This window comes from Drosophila albomicans, chromosome 3, assembly GCF_009650485.2.
Source record: "Drosophila albomicans strain 15112-1751.03 chromosome 3, ASM965048v2, whole genome shotgun sequence".
NCBI classification, from domain to species: domain Eukaryota; kingdom Metazoa; phylum Arthropoda; class Insecta; order Diptera; family Drosophilidae; genus Drosophila; species Drosophila albomicans.
The window spans coordinates 3,102,356-3,124,835 of NC_047629.2; the positions used below are offsets into that span (position 1 = coordinate 3,102,356).

General features: G+C 38.7%; 6 protein-coding genes across 6 annotated transcripts; 4 read left to right on the forward strand and 2 right to left on the reverse strand.

The window, feature by feature from the left end:
- Positions 1 to 4,752: 4,752 nt before the first annotated feature.
- On the forward strand, positions 4,753 to 7,387 carry LOC117566779 (sodium channel protein Nach). Its single transcript, XM_052005382.1, has 6 exons — positions 4,753 to 4,940; positions 4,996 to 5,199; positions 5,699 to 6,435; positions 6,896 to 7,013; positions 7,069 to 7,178; positions 7,248 to 7,387. Exons 1-6 carry the CDS (start codon positions 4,753 to 4,755, stop codon positions 7,385 to 7,387), a joined length of 1,497 nt encoding a protein of 498 aa, XP_051861342.1.
- Position 7,388: 1 nt separating this feature from the next.
- On the reverse strand, positions 7,389 to 9,037 carry LOC117567610 (WD repeat-containing protein 74). Its single transcript, XM_034247699.2, has 4 exons — positions 8,831 to 9,037; positions 8,055 to 8,773; positions 7,614 to 7,984; positions 7,389 to 7,552 (listed from the first exon to the last, which is right to left on the reverse strand). Exons 1-4 carry the CDS (start codon positions 8,916 to 8,918, stop codon positions 7,453 to 7,455), a joined length of 1,278 nt encoding a protein of 425 aa, XP_034103590.1. The 5' UTR covers positions 8,919 to 9,037; the 3' UTR covers positions 7,389 to 7,452.
- Positions 9,038 to 9,115: 78 nt separating this feature from the next.
- LOC117567611 (pseudouridylate synthase TRUB2, mitochondrial) lies at positions 9,116 to 10,449 on the forward strand. The gene is made up of 4 exons (XM_034247700.2): positions 9,116 to 9,336; positions 9,394 to 9,606; positions 9,667 to 10,292; positions 10,352 to 10,449. Exons 1-3 carry the CDS (start codon positions 9,207 to 9,209, stop codon positions 10,275 to 10,277), a joined length of 954 nt encoding a protein of 317 aa, XP_034103591.1. The 5' UTR covers positions 9,116 to 9,206; the 3' UTR covers positions 10,278 to 10,292; positions 10,352 to 10,449.
- On the reverse strand, positions 10,294 to 12,364 carry LOC117567607 (SET domain-containing protein SmydA-8). The gene is made up of 2 exons (XM_034247695.2): positions 12,027 to 12,364; positions 10,294 to 11,678 (listed from the first exon to the last, which is right to left on the reverse strand). Exons 1-2 carry the CDS (start codon positions 12,362 to 12,364, stop codon positions 10,352 to 10,354), a joined length of 1,665 nt encoding a protein of 554 aa, XP_034103586.1. The 3' UTR covers positions 10,294 to 10,351.
- A 1,708-nt stretch (positions 12,365 to 14,072) lies between these two features.
- LOC117567608 (fatty acyl-CoA reductase wat-like) lies at positions 14,073 to 16,059 on the forward strand. The gene is made up of 5 exons (XM_034247697.2): positions 14,073 to 14,208; positions 14,316 to 14,428; positions 14,482 to 14,992; positions 15,045 to 15,759; positions 15,818 to 16,059. The coding sequence occupies exons 1-5, from the start codon at positions 14,133 to 14,135 to the stop codon at positions 15,903 to 15,905; spliced, it is 1,503 nt and encodes a 500-aa protein (XP_034103588.1). The 5' UTR covers positions 14,073 to 14,132; the 3' UTR covers positions 15,906 to 16,059.
- Positions 16,060 to 17,583: 1,524 nt separating this feature from the next.
- LOC117567609 (fatty acyl-CoA reductase wat-like) lies at positions 17,584 to 20,869 on the forward strand. Its single transcript, XM_034247698.2, has 5 exons — positions 17,584 to 17,742; positions 19,133 to 19,245; positions 19,318 to 19,828; positions 19,885 to 20,599; positions 20,679 to 20,869. Exons 1-5 carry the CDS (start codon positions 17,667 to 17,669, stop codon positions 20,764 to 20,766), a joined length of 1,503 nt encoding a protein of 500 aa, XP_034103589.1. The 5' UTR covers positions 17,584 to 17,666; the 3' UTR covers positions 20,767 to 20,869.
- The last annotated feature ends 1,611 nt before the right edge of the window (positions 20,870 to 22,480 follow it).

Below are 22,480 nucleotides of genomic sequence, written 5' to 3' on the forward strand. Positions count from 1 at the left end.
CTTCACAGCAAGCACAGCATTCCACCTCCAATCTATTCTTATGAAAGGGAGCAGTTAAGTTTCCTTAAATCCTTTCACTTAACATTAAGTGGTGTAAGTGTGGGTGTGTGCTTGTGTGTGTGTGTCTGGCGTCTCTTGGCAACTATTTTTGCTGACTCAGCGCAAACAATGAATCTCGAGCACAGAATCGTCGTTGTCTTTACCATTGCCGACGTCGCCTTCGACGTCTTCGTCGGCATTGTTGTTGGTGTTGCTATTGGCATTGCTATACATGGCTACTTGGCTACATGGGCAATCTTTGGCGCGGCTGTCAATGTGCTGGCTTCCGTTTTCATACATTCTTAATGCTCCATTTGCAGTACAGACAATTTCCGAGGTGCCTTGGGATGTTTTTACGAGCACATACCGACCGTACGGCTTACCCCTTTGGAGCTCTGCCCAGATGCCAACTGATATTTAACCAGATGCACATAAAGTGCTGCCCGCAATGGCCGAAAGGAAGCAGGGAGTACAAGGTACGAAATGCTCTCGTATACAATGAATTATTTGTTTTACTTTACGATTATGTCACTGTGCTTGGCCTCATAATAAGGCCGAGACGAATGGCTCGTTGTGGCTTTCACATTTCAATGTGTATGCAAATATATGACTACTTATATAGTACATTCGATATGCGATATTCGATTGCATGGCCAGCGGGACAAAGAAGAGACGACATCCGTATTTTTATGTGACGACAGCTGATGTTGATGTGGCGTCGATAGCATTCTTGTTGGACACGTCCAAGTGCTGCTCAAACACAATAACGAAGTAACCGCCGATGCCGTTGGCCATGTTCTTTGCTTTATGGCCAAATCTCTGTTTGGCTTGGGCCATTTGATTGATTTGCCTGATTGTCAGCTGGCATTATTGTTGGCTTATCATTACGAACGATGAGGACTCAACTCAAGTGCCGGCGGGATATCAATCTGCTCATTCTTTTCGTTTTACTAGCCAGACACTTGAGCTCTCGCCTGATTACGAGTATATTTTGCAAAATACGCAAAGCTTTGCCTTTTATTAGAGTTTATATTAAGATTTATTCGAACTTCCTCTGTAATCTGTCTAACTGATTTTATTTTTATTTCGATTGTTATTTGATATCATAAATACAAACTTGAGCATCATTCCATACACAATTCTCATATCATATGTCACTTTAGTCAAATCAAATCAAAGTCACAACTAACAAACTAATTTGCTAAAATTTGTAATAAAAACATTGCTCAACAAATTACACAAATTCCACGCTGAATTCTGTCAAATGGCAAAGCGAAAAGTTTCCAACTGTCAAAGCATTTGGTGGCAACTCGCAGCGAGTGTGCTGCAACGGCCACTGAAGCTGCAACTGCATCATGCAGCCGCTGCTGCCGCCACATCAAACCGATTTTCGCTCAACTTTTGCCAACACGAATTATTTGTGCATAGTAAGAAAACTTTTCTGGCGTGTAGCTGCAACTAAAAAAACGCTTTGACAAAAAGCCCAACTCACGAGGGAAATAAAACAAACACAAAGACTTACATTACATTGATCAACAAGCACATACCCTATTACTGTATTTTTTGTATTTAATTACAATTTATTGCATACACAATTTACTTTACAACTATATATTAACGACAAAGTTTTGTAGACACCCTTTAGAAAGCAAGAGTTAACTTCTTCTTACGTAAACCCCAAGTTAGTTCACTGAATTCTACTAAAATAAGATGTGACGATGTATTATATAATACTATTACAACATATTATGAGCATGATCAAGTCAATCAAAGTCTTTATATTATATTATATTTGTAAACTAATAAATAAATATTAGTTCCAAGAGTATAAAGCCAGTAATAATAAAAAAAAAAATAGTATACACCTTTATAATGTTAGTAATTATTAAAAAATGTTACTTATGTGCAATGTGCGTCCTAAACAAATATATCAGTTGTTTGCTTTTGCTTGCTTCTGCCCTTTAAACTTTTCACTTATTTAAATAAATAATAATAATAACTTGTTTATTTTTAGCTACAATAAGCCAGCAATCTTTAATGGTTTCCTCTAAGTTGGATTGAATAAGAAATTACGTATACTTACACATTGCTTAATACTGAACCAGACTGCTTAAAGAATATATAAAATTAGAGAGTATCTTCTGCTCTAGCTACTTTTGATAAGGTTCCCCATACTCAAAACCTTTTGGTTCGCTCCGCAGGGTATTAAAAGTTGAAGCAACTAAATTTTAATTTTCGGCAACTTTGTGCCTCTGTTTGAGCAGGTTTACCTGTCTAAGCCACGAGTCTTATGGTCTTTCGGTCATTTTAAAGAAAATATATTAAGCTCAGTCTGCTGAAAAATGCGATTTCCAGCTGAATATTTCGCTGCTTGCTACTTGCTACTCGCTGCCTGCTCCCGCCCTCTTGAAAATCGCGAGTGGCGGAGTCGACCCCAATGTGATTCTGTATGTTTATCAGACCCACAAATTTTACAAATTGCTTGCCAGTTCGACCGATTATACAGGGACAAACATAATAGTGTATGTGTGTCTCTCTCTCTCTCTCTCTCTCTCTCTCTCTCTCTCTCTCTCTCTCTCTCTCTCTCTCTCTCTCTCTGTGCGTATGTGAGTTTTGCCGTATCACACTTTTATGTCTGACGCGACACGCGCGCGTTTCTGAGATAAAATGAAAGAAGGCAGCATGAAAAGTTGAAGGCATTTTCTTGGCTTAAACATTTTCGTCGACATTTCCCTTTTTCCCTTTAGTTGGCAAAGGAATTAAAAGTTGCCCCTGTTGACTGCGTAGTTCATGTTAAAGTTGAAAGCACAACATGTTTTTGTCTTTGTTCATTTTGTTTTTATATTTCCTTCATTTACATGTTTTCCTCTTTCGGTCGTGTACTCTTTTAATTGTCTAGATTAGCATAGAATAATTTAACTACGCGTGTTTAATTAAAATTCAATCTGAACTGCTTACAGATGTGACAAAAACAGCATTCAATAAAATCAGCAAACTAATTTTCCTACTAAATACGCGCCAACTCACCAACTTCCCCTCCTCGCCATATCCTTCTGACTCACAAAGTTGTTTCCTCATCGTGAACTTCACCAACTACAAGTTTCTGCTCGCTTTGAGTAAATTGTTTTCCCTACTTTTTTGCCGTTGTTCCCTTTTTCATTTGTTAGTTTGTCGCCCGCCTGGAGGATGTCGTTGTCCACACAAGTTCTGATTTTTATTGCCATTTCTTAAGAGCTTCAGAGTTGTAAGTGCAAACTTTTTGCTTCTACTGTTTCGAGTGTGTGTGTGCCACCAAGCAGTTCAACTGTTGTTCCGACTCTAAAAACACATCTTAACTCACTGACACACATTCCTGCAGATAGTCCAAGAAGTGCAGTTCACTTTAAACAAGTTGCTCAAGTGCAATTGCGAATTTACGAATTTAAAGTTTCGTCTGCCAATTGAAATGACCTCAGGTTCCATTTCAGTTGCTATACATTATCTATAATGGCGAATAAATCACTTTTCCCAATAGGTACTGCAAAACTTTGACCAAAAGTATATGGAATAGTAATGAAAAACGTTGACGCACCTGTGCACAAATAAACCACCTTGAACTTAAGATTCCTTGCTGTACTATATATGTGTACTATACATGCCATAAGGTAACTTTAATGGTGCTTACATATTACTACTTGGCTCCGGCTATACCTTGGAGACTAGTCTCCTATCCGAGAAGAAATAATGGAAGGATTTTAAATGAATTATGTAAAATTTAAGAATTCAATACACTTTAATTCGCAATATAAATTTAAAGCGTTTTTATACCCACTACCCAGGCGGCAGAGGGGTATATAACTTTTTGCCTCCAGGAAATGTATTTAACAGGCAAAAGAAGGCATCTCTGACCCTGAAAACAGCCGAGGTGATATATCTATGTCCGTCCGTCCGTATGAACACCTAGATCTCAGAGACTATAAGAGATAGGGCTAAAAAATGTTTGACATCATTTGTTATTTTTGGACGCAGATCAAATTTGTTTAAAAATGTTTTCCACTACAAAAACCGAATAACAAGCTAGACTTTTGGTACATACAATAATAACTAAAGTATTTATGATTTTAGAGAAATAGTTGCGACACTTAAAAGTGTAAAAGTTATTGTTTCAGCCTTTGGTTTTTGGTTTATCTTTTTGTTTTTAAATGTGCAGCGGGTTTCTCACATATTATTATATGTCTATCAAAAGTTTTTCGGTGTCTATGTTCATTGACAGAAAGATGAATTTGTGAACTTTTCGATCTTTTGCGAAATATTAAAATTAACGCACTTTAATTTACAGAAAAACCATATAAGGAACAAAATATATTTATGAATGTATTGACAAGTTGCTAATAGATAAATATGAATCACACTTACCACATCTAGTATATCTCTCTCTTGCTTGCCATGAAGGTATTCATTCATCCTACTCCTTCAGCCATTCGTAAATCAATTCAACTTGCTCTCTCCATTTAGTTCTCCGGTCAATAGACAGCACATGGTGCTGCTAGCTGCATCATTATCATTACAACTAATGTAGTACAAGAGACAAACTTGTTCAAACTTAACAAATTAAGAAGTCAATTAGTACGTAATTAGCACTATAGCAGGCCAAGACTTCTATCCTGCTCCTCGACCAGTCATGTCCTATAAAAGTGAGTGGCATGTGGTGCCAAGTGCTTTGTAGCACATGAAATGGCTCTCAACGTCAAGTGGACACCGAAGCGAAGCGCCTCGTCAAGCCGTAGGCAAAAGCTGCTGCAGCTCTGGAGGAGTCATCCACTGCGTTTGGCGATTGCCAACACATTCTGGGAGTACACGGAGCGCACTAAGGTGAGCGGAATGTGGCTGCTGAGGCGCAATCGAACGCACGGCTTGTCCAGGTGAGTGTCCAGATCACCAGAAAGTGAGTCCATTCTGATGCCCAAAAAATGTCAGATACATCTGGGCAACAGTGCTAATAGGATTGCTGCAGCTGAGCATCTATCTGACGCTCTTGCTCTGGCTCAAGTTCTACTCGTATCCCATACTAAACACCATCTCCAATGATTTGTCCATTACGGATGTCGCTTTTCCCGGCGTCACTATATGCAGTCCCAAGGCGGTGAACATGGAACGCGTGGAACGCTACGTAAAGACTCTGTGAGTAACTTGAATAATACTAAAATACAGTGAATCACAAACATTTTCAATCAATTAAATTATATTAAATTAAATTAAAGGCAGTCTAATGTAGTAAATTGAAAATGATGTGGAGAATTACATCAAGACTCTGTAAATTGCTAGAGAATCATTTGTGTTGAATGTATTTCAATAAATCCAATTAAATTCAATTAAAAATCACCTAAAATATATTATGGCAAATAAATGCAGTCTAAATAAATTTTTTGATCTACGAAATTGAATTTAGTTAAAGTTAAATATATGTAGTTTCATTTGATTAATTTAACTGAATTACATTTTAAATAGACAGATTATATGAATAAAATTGAATTGCAAATATAGTAAAAATTAAATTAAAATTGATTTTCAAATTCGAAACTGTTCGGAGAACGATAAATTGAAGTGAACTATATTAGCTAGATTTTGAATTGTTTTCATTCATTCAATATTAAATTAACTTATCTAATTGTAACTGCAGCCGCATACCTCCGGAGTATGATATGGCTGAAGTGGCTGCTGGCTTTGACTTCCTCAATGCTTTTACGGATCAATCATTTGCACCGCCTTCGCATGACAGCTACAAGATCACGGACGCAGTGTTGCGCCTGAACAATGTGTCCATTTGGGAAGCCGCCATGGCCGTCAGTCCCGGCTGTGCAGATTTTGTGAAGCGCTGTTTTTGGGGCTACGAGGAGTTTCAATGCAACCAGACCCACGAATATCTGTCCTTTATACCGACCACGGCATTCCTTGGTCCCTGCTGCTCCTTCAACTACAATCCCCGCAACATCAGCTATGTGCCGTTCTCGGCCAACATTTTCGGCATGGACGGTGGCCTCACCTTCATCGGTGCCGAAGGATCGGAGCGTAACTTGAGCACGGGTCTCATTGTTCTCGTTCACCATCCCATGGACTATGTTACGGAGACAGCTGCGTCAGTGACGATCACCGCCAGATCCGAGAGCTTTGTCGAGGTCTCGCCCACTGTGCAGTCATCGTCGACGGAGGTGCTCGAGCTGTCGGAGAGCAAACGTGACTGTCTCATTTCGGATGATCTTCAACTGCGCAATTATCGTCAGGCCGCCTGCATGTTATCTTGCCAAACGGAGGCAATCGGCAAGCGATGCGGCTGCCATCCTTATCTGTTGCCTGTTGTCAGCCAGAAGTTCAAGGAGTGCAATCTAAATGACACCTTCTGCTATTCGGACAACTACGGTACGGTGGCTAGACTAATCAATTGTCTGCCAAAAATATAAAAGCACCATTAACAATAAAGGGGGTTTGCTGTCGATAAAAAGTTTGCAAGCATCGGGTTAATCTATCTAGTTATTCGAGAGTGTCCCTGAATTCGAGGCCATCCCTTTTTGACACTTAAATCGCATCTCTTGTCTCCTATTTTATGCTCCTTTAATGTCATTTTCACTTCGTGCCTTTCACGTTAACCTGCGAGTAGCCATTGTGATGCATTGTGCTGTGTCTGACAATGTTCGGTTTATTCCGTTTATTCTCAGACACAATTTATTTGTAATAATGTGTATTTAATATTCACAATGCGAACCGTACGTATAATGGCTCCCCCTGCAGACTAGCGCTTCAGCTTAAAGTGCACTCTTGGAAATTAAAAGATTGATACATTTTTGAGTGTAATTAATGGTTGACTTCATGTTTTCTTTAGACAACTTTAAGAGCGTTCGCTGTGATCAATGTCTGCCCAATTGCTACGACGTCACTTACTCCACGCTGTCTTACAAGACCGATCTAAATTTGCATCAGTTCTCCGTTAGCAACTTCTAGTGAGTATCAACTAGGTAATCACAGCAGGTTTTATTAAAGGAACCTCTTCAATAGCACACCGGAGCTGCTCAACAACGACAGTTTTGTACTGCGGGTCTATTTGGCTAAGCAGGTGGTGCCAGTTATACGCAAGGTAACAGTCATGTCCTGGATTGGACTGCTCTGTAAGTTGAACTATTTATATGTTATAAATACATTTCTCAATTAATTCTTCTAATTTGTTCTAATTGTAGCTGATTTGGGTGGCATTTTCAATTTATGTCTGGGTCTAAGCATGATATCCGTTGTGGAGTTTTTCTACTATTGCACATTTCGTCTGTACAAGAACTACGTGCAGCAAAAGGCGCTGGAAGAGAAGCAAGCATGGAAGTAGTTCAGCGATTCGAGTAACATAGATCCATATATAATTGCTACTATAAGTCTTAACTAAAACAAGTTTTATTGTTTTTTCTTTTTTGTTTTTAGCGTTTGTTTTGGTGCCTTCCGCTTAACAGGAGCCATTGCTTGTCTCTCTGATGCCTCCTCGCCATCGCTATCCCTGAATTGGAGATGGAGCAGTCAGTAGTCTGTTACGTTGATCTAATTATATAAAAACTTACCCCACTGTGGGCATCTGATCAAACATATCTTCATATTCCGCATCCAGGGGCGTGGCTTGAGGCTTTCTTTTGTTTTTGTTATGCTTTTGCGAATTGAGTTCTTCATCTTCCTCTTCGGCATCATCGTTTGTTTGCTGTCGCGGCTGTTGCTGCTCTGCTGACAACTCTCTGATAAGCACTTTGGTTGCCTTTGACTTTACATAGCACTGATAGAGCAGAACTGTAGACTCCGCCTCGTGCACACGGACGTAGCGATCCAAAGATGCGGAACTTAGGAATCTGCCGGTCTCATCTAGATGCAGGTCGCTAATGCCGCCCGTGAATCCTTTATAGGTGTGCACATGGGTCTTCATTCGTCGCGTGTCAAAGGCCTGCAATCGCGTGTCAAAGAGCACAATTAAAGCGACGAGTTCAACAAACAAATAATAGAGTCAAAACTACCTTCAGAGCTCCCATTGTTGTGCCCGTGTAAATGTAGTTTCCATGGGCCACTAGTGCCGCAAAGCTCATACCATGCTCTTCGCTGGAAAAGTGCGTCACTGGACGACGCTGTTTGCGTGTGTCGTAAAGTCGAACGTACCCATGTCTAGAGCAGGTGGCCAATACATTGGGTCCATCAACGAAACCGATGTCACTGTCCCACACGGGCACCTCCAACTGCAAATAATCGTTGGGCAAATTCTTGGAGGTGAATATTTGCTTGCCATCCGCGCTCAGATCATAAACTTTAAGATTGTTCTGTCTAGCCTTGCCGCCAGTAGCCACAATGTGAGGTGCTGCTTGGCATTGTCGCAAGTGATCCATGTGATCACCTGAATTGATAACAACAGGCTTAGACGACTCCTCGTCTTCGGCATCCTGCTCAGCCTCGAGCGATACGCTTTGGATTTGTCCATTTGCAATGCCAGCAATTAAATTGTTGTTATAGCGTGCTAAACCCACAATAGGAGCAGCAGTGAAGTTAATTGACCGCGTTGTTATGCCACCGCTTCTGCCAAGCGAATGCAGCTCGGCGGAGTTCTTGGCGCGACCGAGAAGAATTTCCGTTTGTGCCTCATTGCCAAAAGCAAGAGAAGTGACACGCGATTCCTTGTCCAAGGTGGTCAAATCGCTTAGATTGGACTGTGCATACGGATTCTTGTCAGCAGCAGGCAACAAGTCTGTTTTCACAAGAAGTCAATATTAAATAACTTCAATAGGAAGATCTTGCCACTTACGTTTAAAAGATCCAGTGTGTGTGCCGACAAACAATTCATGCTTGGTTGTATAGTTGGCATGCTTTATGTTTGCTGTAGTCCACTTCATTATGTTAAATCGTTGTTTAAATCACGTTTTAACAAAATAAAATAGCACGAAACGCGCAGCGAGAATGCAAAACAAATGCTACACGTGCAGCGCCAAATGTGTGCGAGCGGGACAACTCGATACATTGTAGTGTTGTGTGTACTTTAGTGTTGAAAAACGTAGAACTTATCGACTATCGAATGCGTATCGCCAATCGCGGGTATCGAAACAGCTGACCACATTGAAAGTTCTTCTAAAAAAAAGAAGTGCTTTATTTTTATGTAATTGTAAATATTTACTTAAAATAATATGGCTCTAGCAAAGGTCTATGACGCCGCAACCGTGTTCAAGCACCTAAATGGTATCATAAATGTGTACAAGCCCGCCGGCATGAAGTTAAAGCATGTACGCAACGCTATAATTGGCAATATTGCCAAAGGTAATTAAGTAAAAAACAATCGAATTACTTTTCTAATGCACATTTACAATTGCTCAGGGCTAAACGAAATGGAATTAAGAGAACCGCGTAAATTGGCAAGGGATACTCCACTGTTGGGCACAGGAACTGCTGCCGACAGCGTACTGCACAACATTGCCTCGAATACAGATTTATCAGATCATATTCTGGCTGCTGGACCACGATATATGCCGCGGGATGTTCGTTGTGCAACAGTTGCAACGCTTGGGGACCATACAAGTGGTGTTTTATGTAAGTTGTGATGCAATCACCAAAGACTTAGTTGATAAACACACTTCTTTTCTTGTATAGTATTTGGCATAAATGATGGACTGAAACAGTCCATTCACATACAGCGTAATCGCCCCATCCGTGTATACCATGTGACAGCTCGTATGGGAACTGCCACAGAGAACCACATGCCTGACTCACGAGTCACAGTGCGCGCCAACCATCGCCATGTTAGTGCGGATCGCATAAGTGGCCTGGCGGCGTCTTTGCAAGCGTCGCACCAACGCAAAATGTATGAAATGTGCGGCGTTGATTTGCAGACGCAGGCTGCATACGAATTGGCTTGTAAAGGGCTCATCCGGCCAGCTGATAACAGTCAACCAGTGCTATATGGAATAAAACTGATACATTTCGAGAGGCCGAACTTTACACTTGAGTTGCATGCGATCAATGAAAGCGAGCAATTTATTGCTGCTCTTATCCATGACATGGCTATAGAACTGAGAACAGTGGCTCACTGCTCACAACTGCGATGTGTTCGTCACGCACACTTTGATGTGACCGATAGCTTGCTGCGGCATGGCTGGCATCTGCCTGGCATTGTCAAAAATCTGAGACGACAGCGAGAGATTCTCGAAGCGAATCCGCAGTTGCTGGAGCAGGAGCGTATCGAACTGCATGCAGCCTCGTGATAAGATACAAATAAGGTAAATGTAAACAAATTAAATGTTTTGTTCATATGATACATGATTGTTTGTTTTACTAGTTAAACAGCCGTTTGTGTTTGGCTGTGGTTATTGGCCAACATCAGTTTGTCCAGCTCGAATTGATCCAGCTGTAGCCTGTCGTTCAGCTTTTTGCCAGCCACAGAGTCCTGCACCTTTTCCAACACCTCTTCCGCTTGCTGCAGATGTGACTGAGCCAATTCCAATTGAAGTTTCGCTTCAGCAGGCAATCTACGAGCTTTTTCCTCCAGTGTGTGGGCAATCTCTATCAAAATGACGCTCACGTAAATGGCCAACTTAATGCTATGTGGGTCTAGTCGATGACACACATTGCGCAATTCCTCGCAGAGCCTAAGCTTACGACCGAGTTGAAGATCGGTAAGCGTAACCAATTCCAAGCCCGGTTCATGCCCATATAGCTGTATGAGTGTATGCTTCAAATTGAACATGTGAAAGTGATTCGGATGCAGCAATTGCGATAGACGTGCCAAAAGCAATTCCACTTCACTAGCTGTAGGACTGCCGGCTAACAATCTCTCCACCTCCTCTGTCATGTGGGTCTGCACCTCTGTCACATAAGCGGCATCCACCAACATGGGACAAGTGTCGCACTTCCATTGTGTCTGCTCGTTGAGAGGCTCGACTGGCAGTTGAAGACCGTCACACGTCTTGGACACATCCCCCAGGCAGCGCATAGCGCTCACGTAACTGCCGTATTCGGTGGGATCCTCACATCGCGGACAACGACAGCTGAAGTGCTTGGTCATGCGCAGATGATGCTGCCGCATCTGCGTGCCCCACAATATGTTTGTGTATGTGATCTTCAAGTGGTCGCCCTTCTTAATATCACATCCAGCGCGCACTGCAATGCGGTGCGTGGTTGCATCGAACTGAAAGTAACAATTGGGCTGACAAGCGTGTTCCATCATACAAGCTTGCCGGAACAGACCGCTCAGCTCCACTCCGGTGGCCAGCTCAATGACCATGTAGTTCGTCTCAATTATGCCACAGAGACGATGCAACAGCTCAGGCTCATAGTCGCTGAGCACATTCTGCTTGTTCGTGTTCGACTTCAAACGGCGTAGAAATCGCTGCTGCAAGTAGCTTACAATGCGCTGCTCCGCCTCCAATTGTAACTCCGTGCCAAGACGCTCCTCTTCATGGGACTGCATCTCCAGCAATGCCTTCCAGCGTTCCGGCTGGGAGCGCTGCAACAACAGACACTTTAACACCAGTAGTGCATCATGGCGAAAGTAATCGTGCTGTCCCCGCACATCCGATTTGGCTCCAGGTGCATTGCCAAGACTGAGAATGCTGCACTCCAGACTTTCGTGTGCACAGCCAACACTGCACACTGGCCAATGGCAGCTACAAGTAGAGTAAGGTAGACATTATTTATTTAATTATTTTACATATTTTATAGTTTTCGAACTATGTATTTCTTTTAGAGAAACTGTTAACAAGTGTTATTTAAAGCAATACTAAAACTTAAATAATGTCACTACATTCATAAATTTTATTACAGGAACTAATGTGAAAGGGACAATAAAATTGATAAATTCGAAAATGAACTGCCTAGTTATCATCGACTTAATCAAGACTCCAGTTAATGTTTGCTTAAATTGGTATTTGATCTTCATTTTCTTAAATCATCCATACCGATCAAAGGTTTTTTCTAGCACTTAATTTTTGTTATGCCCATTGTTGCATTCTTACTTGCGACACTGATGTTTGCCCAGGCGACAGGGCGTAAAGCAACCGACACATGGCACAATTGTGGCTGACTTCTCCCCTTCGGTCAGAAACCATTTGGGTCCCACAACTAATGGCTCCTCGACGAATATGATCTGTTTAGCTTGAATGTCCTGGGTGGCGGCCAAGTAACGTCCCAGCGCGGGGTCTTGCTCCTCTCGAAAAGGTTTGCAGCAGCGTTTGTGCTTTGGCCAGTGCTGCTTTTGATGCTCTCCGTTGCAGTACCGGACCAGTCTGCACCTGGTGCAGGTGAGAGGAGCAGAAACACCGCAAACCGCACACTCCATACTTAGCAACGTCATTATCGTGATAATTTGACGAATTTTCAAGTAGAACTGATGTTACGTCGCGACGCTTCGGCCAAGAATAGTTCTTTCCGATTGAGTTTTAGTTATTTTCTCGACTAATTTTATTTTTAGCACGCTTCTCCAAACATTTTCCTTAGCTCGCTCGGAATTCTTTTTACGCTCACGCATTCGCTCATCGTCAAATAATGTGAGACTCTCTGTTTTGAAATGGCCATTTGAGAGCACTTACATATGCTCAGTACGTACACTATATAATTTTAGTAGGATTGCAATCGGCGGCTTCTCGAGAAAAACAAAGTCAATTCATTTTGTGTTTTTCAAAATTGCTTCTTCATTTTTTTAAATCGCACTCTAAAATCAGTATGCCAATAACTTTTTTCTTCACGTTCTTCATTTAAAAAATGCACATCTATATGAAAAGTTGTGCTTATAACATAGCTTCGTCATTAATGACAAAAAAAAACTTTATAATATATGTACATTAAGCAATCATTTAACTGCAATAGACCTTTTTATTTAATTTATTTAAATTACTTATACTTATGTTCATCAGTCTTGTTGTTGCTTTACCTTCAGGTATAGTACTCGGACAGCAATTTCTTCATCATATTCTTCACTTGTCGCATTTTATTTTTATAACTACTAACCAAAGGGTTGAAAGGTATTATATCTTAGTGCTTACAGGAAATGTATGTAACAGGCAGAAGGAGTCATCTCTGACTGCATAGTATATATATTCTTAATCAGCGCCAGCAGCCGAGACGATATGGCATTGTCTGTCTGTCTGTCCTTCACATGAAGCTAAGAGACAATAAGATATAAAGCTATGATTTTTTCCCGGCAGCATTTGTTATTTCTGAGCTTCTGCACTCAGATCAAGTTTGTTTTTGCACGCCTACGCAAAAATCGAATAGCAAGCTGAATTTTGAATGTATTACTATATATATAGTATATATTTGGTATATTTTTAGAATATGGTTTTATTGAAAATCGCGAGTAGGGTAGCGAGTATCTCAAAGTCGAGCACACTCGACTGTAGCTTTCTTACTCATTACTTTTAAAATTTAGTGTTTGTGCTGTACATTATTGATACAATAGTAAAGAAAGTTAGCTTGCTCAGATAAAAAGAAAATGGTAAAATATTGATTTACATGTGTATTATTTAAATAAATAAATGTATGAAGGTTTGATAACTCATAAAAGAACAATCTAACTCCGTAACATTGTGACCGTGTAATAAAATAAACTCGTACAGTATAAACTTCCATAAACATAAATTATAATACCCAGCTAAAGTAAACCCTTTAATAAAATGAAGTAAATATCTTAAATCTGGATTTGTACAATCGAATAATACCCATATTTTCCAATGTGACAGGGTACACGACAATCCATTGGTTTATCATAAGCTCAAAGGTTATATACCCATTCTTTCTTTTAAAATACTTGAAAGCATCGAAAAGAATATTGCAAGTATACTGAGTATCTGAATTTGACTATAATTATTGTTACATACAATAGAAAACATATGCTTACATATGCCAGCTTAAGAATTGAGCTCTCTTTTGATGTAATATGATAATTAGAAGAGTTTGCCCGATTACGCTTGAATAAAAACAATAAAGTAATCGTTTAATGTCTAATGAATTATTTAACAGTCTACACCAAATATCACTATAAAAGGTGCATCGCAAATTTGAAATTGTTCAATTGAACAATTACAGCGAAAGTATTGAAGAGTCCAAGAATATCGTAATAGGATATGGAGTCGCAAATTACAGCATTTTTCAAGGACAAAACCGTTTTAATAACCGGCGGGACTGGGTTTTTGGGTCGAGGTAAGACAATAAATTAAAAATTAATGATGAAGTATCATAAGTGAACAAAGCTAATCAATGTGTTAATGTGAGTTCAATAATTGACAAAATGTAATGGTGTTTTTCAGTAACCATTGAGAAGTTGCTACGGTCAACAGATGTAGCAAGAGTCTACGTGCTAATGCGACCCAAGCGTGGAAAGAGTATAAAAGAACGCTTTGAGTCATGGAGAACAAACTCTGTAAGTCTTCATTAATATTGTTCCCAACTTACTATCAAATTCAATCTATATAGTTATTTGGTTTACTACTCAAAACTAAACCAAATGCACTGGACCGCATTGTTTCCATTTCTGGCGATTGTGAAGAACCAGACCTGGGGATTAGTTTAGCAGAACGTGAGATTCTGAGAAAGGAGGTGCAAGTGGTGATTCATTGTGCAGCCACAGTTAATTTTGTTGAGCCGTTGCACAAAGCCCTGGATATTAATGCTCGTGCTACTCGCCTCATGCTGGAACTGGCCAGGGAAATGAATAATCTGAAGGTTTTTGTGCATGTCTCAACGGCTTTCAGCAACTGCGTAATCCATCACATTACTGAACATTTCTATCCCGGACATTTGAACTGCACTGTGGACAAAGTCTTAGCGGTGAGGGAACTTTGTGACAACACCGTTATCGACGAAATGACGTCGGCTCTATTGGGAAAGTTTCCCAATACATATACCTATACAAAGGCTCTTGCCGAACAGTTAATTCAAACGGAGTCACGCCAATTGCCAGTTTGCATTTATCGACCTGGTGCAAGTAAGTTGAATCAATTAATTATAACCGAATTCTTATTTGTTATTTATTTTAGTTATGGCAACGAGCCGGAATCCGATGCCAGGCTGGATAGACAATATTTACGGACCTGTAGCTACAATCTACGGAGCCACTATGGGCGTTCTTCGAGTTGCACCTGTAAATCTTGATGCGAATTGTGACATTGTGCCTGTTGACTTTTGCGCCAATTTAATTCTTGCTTGCGCATGGCAAACGGCTAGGGAATTCTCTGAATGCGAAGCAGAACAGTCCCCTCCAAAAATATACAACCATGTGCCTCATGCTAAAAATATGATTACCAATCGTAGCTTGATTAATGCCACCGAGCGCTTACGATTGATATGTCCATTGGAGCAGTCAATTTGGTATCCGTTTCTACATACAACGACCACTATTTGGCTTTTAAAACTGGCTTACATATTTTACCATTTGCTTCCTGGTTATATCATGGATCTTGCACTACGCTTTCGCGGTCAAAAGCCTCGTATGATTAAATTGTATAACAGGATACACGAAGCTATCGATGCAACATGTTATTTCAGTAGCCAAAGTTGGTCATTTGAAACACATAATACTGACCAATTGTGGCAGTCGCTCTTGATAGCAGATAAAGAGAATTATGAATTTGATATGCAGCATCTTAATTGGGATAAGTTTTTCGAACGTGTATTAACTGGTATGCGACTCTATTTGGGCAAAGAGGAACCAACTGAGGAAAGTAAGCAACGTGGTCTTAAGCACATGAAACGGTTCGTATTAAATATTATATATTAATGTTTGAATAATGTATTTTAAAAAATGTTTCAGCCTCACACTATACCATCGGATACTGCAATTTGTCCTTTGCTGTGGTGCCGCATTTATTGTGAAGTGGTTCATATGCTTATTCCTTTAAGTGGAGTGTATGGTACTATATACATATGTACATATATAATGACTAAAGTTTTTTTTTGTATTAGAACGTATTTGGTTGGTAATTTTTGTTATGTTTTATTGTCAATACACGCGCCTTACACGAACTTCGATCGCTATTATAATTTTACTCTGAATATATTTGGCGTGTATTTATTACATTGATTTCCTGGTTGAGGGAAGCTAATAATGTGCCACTACTCTTAGTCATTTGACTTGCGGATTCATTTGGTGACGTTTGCTTTAAATATGCAAGCATTTTAAATATGCAAACACGAAATGGACTTTAAAATGCTTAAGCTATGCACGCAGCCAACCGCAAATTATGTGAACAAATTAAAAAAAAGTCTAAACAAAAAGTACAATACATGACCCTGATTCTCACTCAATAAAGTCATTATACCGCTACCCACAGGGTGGAAGGGTATTATAACTTTGTGCCGGTAAAAGGAAACATATCCGACCCCATAAGATATATAAATTCTGGATCAGCGTTAACAGCCGAGATGATATAGCCATGTCCATCTGTATGAAAACCTAGATCTCAGCTTCTATAAAAGATAGAAATAGCACTTGTTATGTTTAGAAGTTATTAAAGAAATACTTTCGTACGGGCAAAAACGCATACTGACTACGCGTCTAAATTGCTTTGGCTGACAATGTGGTATATTTTGCACTCTATGGTATATTTTGCCGTCGGTACATTTTTAGTATTTCTGCGGTATATTAAATTGGAATATTTTAAAATCAACACAGCACTATTTTGCTTTTATTCAAAATGGGTAGCGGGTATCTCACAATCGAGCTCAGTCGACTGTAGCTTTCTTATTTTTTGCTTCTTCTCCTGGCGTATGTTTTGCTTTCAAGACAGTTTGATTTTTAAAAACCTAATCAGTTTAGAAAACACAGAATACAACGAATTGGTTTTATGCAACCAAGATCTTCAAGACATATGTATACCATAAAACTAATGTTTAAAGAGCGCTATAGTCTTTGATATCAACGCGTTTTTTACGACAGATCGAACTGTCAATATCTGATAAATACTTTTTAGATCGGAAACGCTTTCTTCTAGCACTTAAATTTGTTATGTGTTGAACAAATCCATTAAAACTGTATAAAATATATCAAAAATTGTTATTCGTTACTTTAGTTCTTATGCATGTGAATATGAATAAATGAGCAATGTTATATAAAATATATATATACGTTACATATATAACATTTATTTTAGTGAACTGTTTTTGGTACTTAGCCAATCAATATAAATGCGCTCTCACTCTATCTTTGCTTTTGTGTCAACGCTAGTCTTAGCTTTCTTACTTGATTTACACATTTTCGATTTACTTCATCTTACAAAAACCCATCAACCGTTAAAACAATAATATTTTTTAGAAATACTTAATTTATAAACATCTCCATTGAATCTTTAATTTATGATTAACGAATTATATAATAAATTCCCAAGGCTGAAGTCGCTTGAAGCTCAAAGTTAAAATTGCACTTTACAATTAGGTGAACTTCATATTCATAAAATAATTTAAGTGCACTCATCTATTACATTCGTTTCATTTACTTATCTGTAAAACTGCTTTTATTTTTAAGTACATACTTATAATATATGGAAGTACTTAAAAGGCTACTATTGACTCGCGAAGTCGCATTCGTATTATATTCATTCAACGAAATAAATTAGAAGTGCTGTCTAAAAACCTAGTGTAAAACGGCAAAAGTTTGAAATAAAATGGACTCATTGATAAAGGAATTTTATAAAAATAAAACCATATTCCTTACGGGCGGAACTGGATTTTTGGGAAAAGGTTGGAAGATTAGAAATGTGATACAATAAAAAATATAAGTGATAACTGGATGGCATCGTTTGACTTATTAAGACTTATCGACAATGGCTTATTGGTGGCCACATGATTTCTATGTTGCAATTCTTTTAAAATAACAATATTCTAATATCTGGACTGTGCGATACCAGTGTCCTATTTATATATATACCATATATATTCTTAATCAGCGTTAACAGACAAGACGGTATGGAAATCTTTGTATGCCTTAGCTAAATTTTTGCTGTTGACAATAATTTTTGTTGATGCACTTTCTGATCATTTCAGAGCTCTGATTTGTCATACATACAATTTTAAGTTATTGAATATATCACATGCAACATGCAACTTTCGGGTCTTAAATGTGATATGTCATTATACCAAATATAGCTTTTGGTGTTTAGGTATTTTTCGGTTCATTTTATCTGCATTGTACCACTTACGCACCTGTTTGTTATACCCGCTACCCATAGGGTAGAAGGGTATTATAACTTTGTGTCGGCAGGAAATGTTTGTAACAGATAGAAGGACCCCATAAAGTATATATATATTCTTGATCAGCGTCAACAGCCGAGACGATCTAGCTATGTCCGTCGTCCGTATGAACACCTAGATCTCAGAGACTATAAGAGATAGAGCTATAATATTTTTTCGACATCATATGCTATGTTCGCACGCAGATCAAGTTTTTTTTCAAATTTTTGCCACGCCTACTTCCGCCGCCGCAAATCAAAAAAATTAAATAACAAGCTTAATTTTAAAGCTTGGTATATACAATAACAACTATAGTAGTTATGAGTTATGAAATTTGGTTGCGATCTGATAAAAATTGGACAAGTTTTTAAAGAAATACTTTTGTATGGGGAAAAACGCCTACTTACTAGGGCTCTTAGTTGCTTTGGCCGACAATCTGGTATATTATGCCGTCTATGGTATATTTTGAATGTGGTACTATATCGGTATAACAAAAATACCATTTGGTATATTTTTAATATTATTGGTATGTTTTGAAAAAAATACCGCAATATTTTGCTTTTATTCAAAGTGGGTAGCGGGTATATCACAGTCGAGCACACTCGACTGTAACTTTCATACTTGTTTTTTACTGGGTAACCGCTATCTCTCAGTCCAACCCAGTCGATATAGCTTTTTAAGAAATACTTCTGCTTCCATTTGTTGAATGTGAATATTGAAAACCATAGATATATATCATTTCAAAAAGCAAACCGCAAAATGTTGCACAAAGAAACAACGATGCTGCTGCTGACATTTGCAGTTATTTTACGAGTTTGAATACATATACGTTTGAAAAGTTAATTGGGGTCAATGATTATCTATGCATATCATAATTTAAGGGTGTAATTGTGTTTTTTAGTGGTTATTGAGAAAGTGCTACGGGCCACAGAGACGTCTCGTATTTATGTGTTAATTCGATCAAAGCGTGGAAAAAGTCCCCAAGACCGCATAGACGAATGGAAAACAGATCCAGTGAGTACTGATCAATATTTTCCACAATATGTTCAAAAACTTTCAATTGAACTCAATTTTATTTTCATCCAGTTTTTTGGAGTACTACTCAAAATTCAACCAAATGCTCTGGAGAGAATTGTGCCCATATCTGGTGATTGTGAAGAACCAGATCTGGGAATCAGTGCAGCCGATCGTGAGCTGCTCAAGAATGAGGTGCAAGTGGTGATTCACTGTGCAGCCACAGTGAACTTTGCTGAACCTTTGCACAAGGCAGTGGATATTAATACTCGTGCAACTCAGCTTATGTTGAATCTGGCCAAGGAAATGAGTCGACTTGTGGGATTTGTCCACGTCTCCACAGCTTTTAGCAATTGTGTAATTTCACACATTTCGGAACAATACTATCCGGACAATCTGATTGCTGGGGCAGACAAGGTTTTATCGATTAGAAATGTTTGCGGCGATAATCTATTAGACAGAATGGCATCGACTCTGATAGGCAAGTTTCCTAACACCTACACTTACACAAAGGCTCTGGCAGAACAAGTGATTCAGACCGAGTCGGGAGAATTACCGGTGTGCATCTTCCGACCAGGTGCAAGTAAGTGCCTTCACCGAGTTGATTCAATTCCATACTAATTGTGAAATAATTTTTAGTTACTGCAACTAACAAAGAACCGATGTCGGGATGGATAGACAACCTCTATGGACCCATTTCTATGATTTATGGCTGCGCAATTGGTGTTTTACGAATTATACCTACAAATAAGAGATTTCTCCAGCACATAGTGCCAGTCGACTGCTGCGCCAACTGCATACTTGCTTGTGCCATGCAAACGGCGAAGGAATCATCTGAGAAGAAACGTCGCTCATTGCCTCCGACCATTTATAATTATGTACCCCATGAGCAAAATACGTTAACAAATAAGCATTTCATTGAAACAGTCTATAAGCATCGATATACTTGTGCTTTAGAGCAGGCACTGTGGTATCCTTTCTTACATACTACATCTTTCCTTTGGATGTTCAAATTGATAGCGTTCTTCTATCATACATTACCCGGATATGCTATCGATCTGGTTTTACGTTTGCGAGGCCAAAAACCCCGAATGATTAAGTTATATCAAAAGGTACACAAAACTATGAACGCACTCGCCTATTTCGGTACAGGATTCTGGACATATGAAACGATAAATACAGATCGTCTTTGGCAGTCACTTTCTGATGAAGATAAAAAACATTTCGAATTTGATATGAGAATATTCGATTGGGATGATTATTTCACACGTGCATTAGTCGGCATGCGTGTCTATATGGCCAAAGAGGATCCAAGCGATGAGAGTATAATGCGTGCTCGCAAGCACATGAAACGGTTTGTTGAACATTATCTATATTTTATAAAATAATTGGTGAGCAAAGCTAGGAATATTTTAATTTTCGTATACTTCCAGACTCGAAAGGCGCCATCGGGTATTACAACTTTTTATTTGCATTTGTGGCATCTTCATTTTTAAATGGCTTGCGGGTTTCTACTTATAAGGAACTAGTCAGCTTGGCCCGCAACATCGTCCCCATTGCATTTTGAAAGAAAATATTAAATATGTTAAAAAATAATAAAAATATATTGGTGTAAGAAACTTGAAGCCTCCTCCACTGCAGATTTTGACGAATTTTCCGCACTATCTTTCTATGGACATCACTTATTTAATTCTAATTTAAAAACTCAAATTTTCTATGACCAATAATGATCTTATCTTTCGTTCCGAGTTTGGATACACTTTTGCTTAAATATTTTTATACTTGCTACCCATAGGGCAGAAGGGTATTATAACATTGTAACAGTAGAAGGAAGCATCTCCGAGACGATATATCCATGTCCGTCTGTCCAAAATTCGAATAACAAGCTTAATTTTGAACCTAGAGCGGAAATTTATTATATTTGATATCTATGTAGGTACTCATAAGGACAGACAGACGAACATTGCAATATTGTCTCGACTCTGTAACTTATTTACTTTATATAGTTTTCTTTATCATATATGAGCTCGATGGTTAGTTTAAATATGTATCCTGTATAAGGGATGTTATGTGTTTACTTACTTGACCGCTTAATAAATATATGTATATATACTAATAAGAAAGCTCGAGTGAGCTTGACTGTGAGATACCTGATACCCATTTTAAATATAAGCAAAATAGTGCGGTATTGATTTTAAAATATACAAATTAAATTTAAAAATACTAGAAATGTACTGAAGGCTATTTTATAGAGTGCAAAATATACCACATTGCAAGCAATTTAGACCCGTAGTCAGTATGAGTTTTTGCCCATACAAAAGTAAATATGTATGTATCTTTAATTAATTTAACAATTTTTAATTGATCGCATCCGAATTTTCGGGAATTTTAAATACTATAGATATTATTGTATCAAAAATCTTTTTAAAATTATGTTATTAGATTTTCGTCGATTTGTTGAGTCGGAAGTGGGTTGTCAAAAATTTGAAACAATATCAAATACCAAAACTATTACGTTAATAACTTCTAAAATTTCTAATCTGATCCCAATCAAATTTTATGAAGTTGATATTTTTGTATTTACAATAAAAATTACGCTTCCTTTTAAATTTTTTTTTTCTGAGACCTGACCCAGACAGACATACAGTTTAACAAATCTGTTTGCGTAGGGGCGCTGAAAAGTTCAAAAGTTCTTTCTTTTCCGAAATAAAAACACTCGCGGTTTTTTCTTATAATAAATATGTATTTATTGCAAACTTCTCGGGTTGTTGAAAACGCACAATTAGGGGGTAATTAAACCGATGTAAGTGAGACGTGGTTTAGAACTAACAATAGAGAAAATGCCGACGGCATTTCGTCGATCTATTGCGCTGAGCCGCGCTCAGCGGTGGTGAGTTGTGGGAGAGAGAAGCTGAGAGCACTGGAGCTTGAGTGCATTCTTACGCATTGAGCGCATTGCTGGTGAGCGAAAAAGCTGAGTGCTTTTCGGTCGGCGGAATGGTGGTATGCCCCTCACCTACAATGCGCAACAACAAAATCTTTAAAAATAATATCTATTGATGACGTTGATCAAGAATATATGACGCAGAGTTATAATGCCCTTGTACGGCATTAGACAATCTAACAGTGCATCGCAGCGTCGCATTAACTTTGTAACTGGTCAACTGAATAATAAATACATCTAACAATATATATTGTATCATCACGAATAATCTTTTTTATCTTATCTTTTCTC

Coding starts and splice junctions, on each gene's coding strand:
- LOC117566779 (XM_052005382.1), top strand. CDS start 4,753: ATGGCTCTCAACGTCAAGTGGACACCGAAGCGAAGCGCCTCGTCAAGC. Junction 6,436..6,895: donor CTGCTATTCGGACAACTACG/GTACGGTGGCTA, acceptor TGTTTTCTTTAG/ACAACTTTAAGAGCGTTCGC. Junction 7,014..7,068: donor TTCTCCGTTAGCAACTTCTA/GTGAGTATCAAC, acceptor CCTCTTCAATAG/CACACCGGAGCTGCTCAACA.
- LOC117567610 (XM_034247699.2), bottom strand. CDS start 8,918: ATGAAGTGGACTACAGCAAACATAAAGCATGCCAACTATACAACCAAG. Junction 8,774..8,830: donor ACACACTGGATCTTTTAAAC/GTAAGTGGCAAG, acceptor TTGTGAAAACAG/ACTTGTTGCCTGCTGCTGAC. Junction 7,985..8,054: donor CAACAATGGGAGCTCTGAAG/GTAGTTTTGACT, acceptor ACGCGATTGCAG/GCCTTTGACACGCGACGAAT.
- LOC117567611 (XM_034247700.2), top strand. CDS start 9,207: ATGGCTCTAGCAAAGGTCTATGACGCCGCAACCGTGTTCAAGCACCTA. Junction 9,337..9,393: donor AATTGGCAATATTGCCAAAG/GTAATTAAGTAA, acceptor ACAATTGCTCAG/GGCTAAACGAAATGGAATTA. Junction 9,607..9,666: donor CCATACAAGTGGTGTTTTAT/GTAAGTTGTGAT, acceptor TTTCTTGTATAG/TATTTGGCATAAATGATGGA.
- LOC117567607 (XM_034247695.2), bottom strand. CDS start 12,364: ATGACGTTGCTAAGTATGGAGTGTGCGGTTTGCGGTGTTTCTGCTCCT. Junction 11,679..12,026: donor GGCAAACATCAGTGTCGCAA/GTAAGAATGCAA, acceptor CTCTACTTGTAG/CTGCCATTGGCCAGTGTGCA.
- LOC117567608 (XM_034247697.2), top strand. CDS start 14,133: ATGGAGTCGCAAATTACAGCATTTTTCAAGGACAAAACCGTTTTAATA. Junction 14,209..14,315: donor GACTGGGTTTTTGGGTCGAG/GTAAGACAATAA, acceptor GGTGTTTTTCAG/TAACCATTGAGAAGTTGCTA. Junction 15,760..15,817: donor GGTCTTAAGCACATGAAACG/GTTCGTATTAAA, acceptor AAAATGTTTCAG/CCTCACACTATACCATCGGA.
- LOC117567609 (XM_034247698.2), top strand. CDS start 17,667: ATGGACTCATTGATAAAGGAATTTTATAAAAATAAAACCATATTCCTT. Junction 19,246..19,317: donor ACGAATGGAAAACAGATCCA/GTGAGTACTGAT, acceptor ATTTTCATCCAG/TTTTTTGGAGTACTACTCAA. Junction 19,829..19,884: donor CATCTTCCGACCAGGTGCAA/GTAAGTGCCTTC, acceptor AATAATTTTTAG/TTACTGCAACTAACAAAGAA.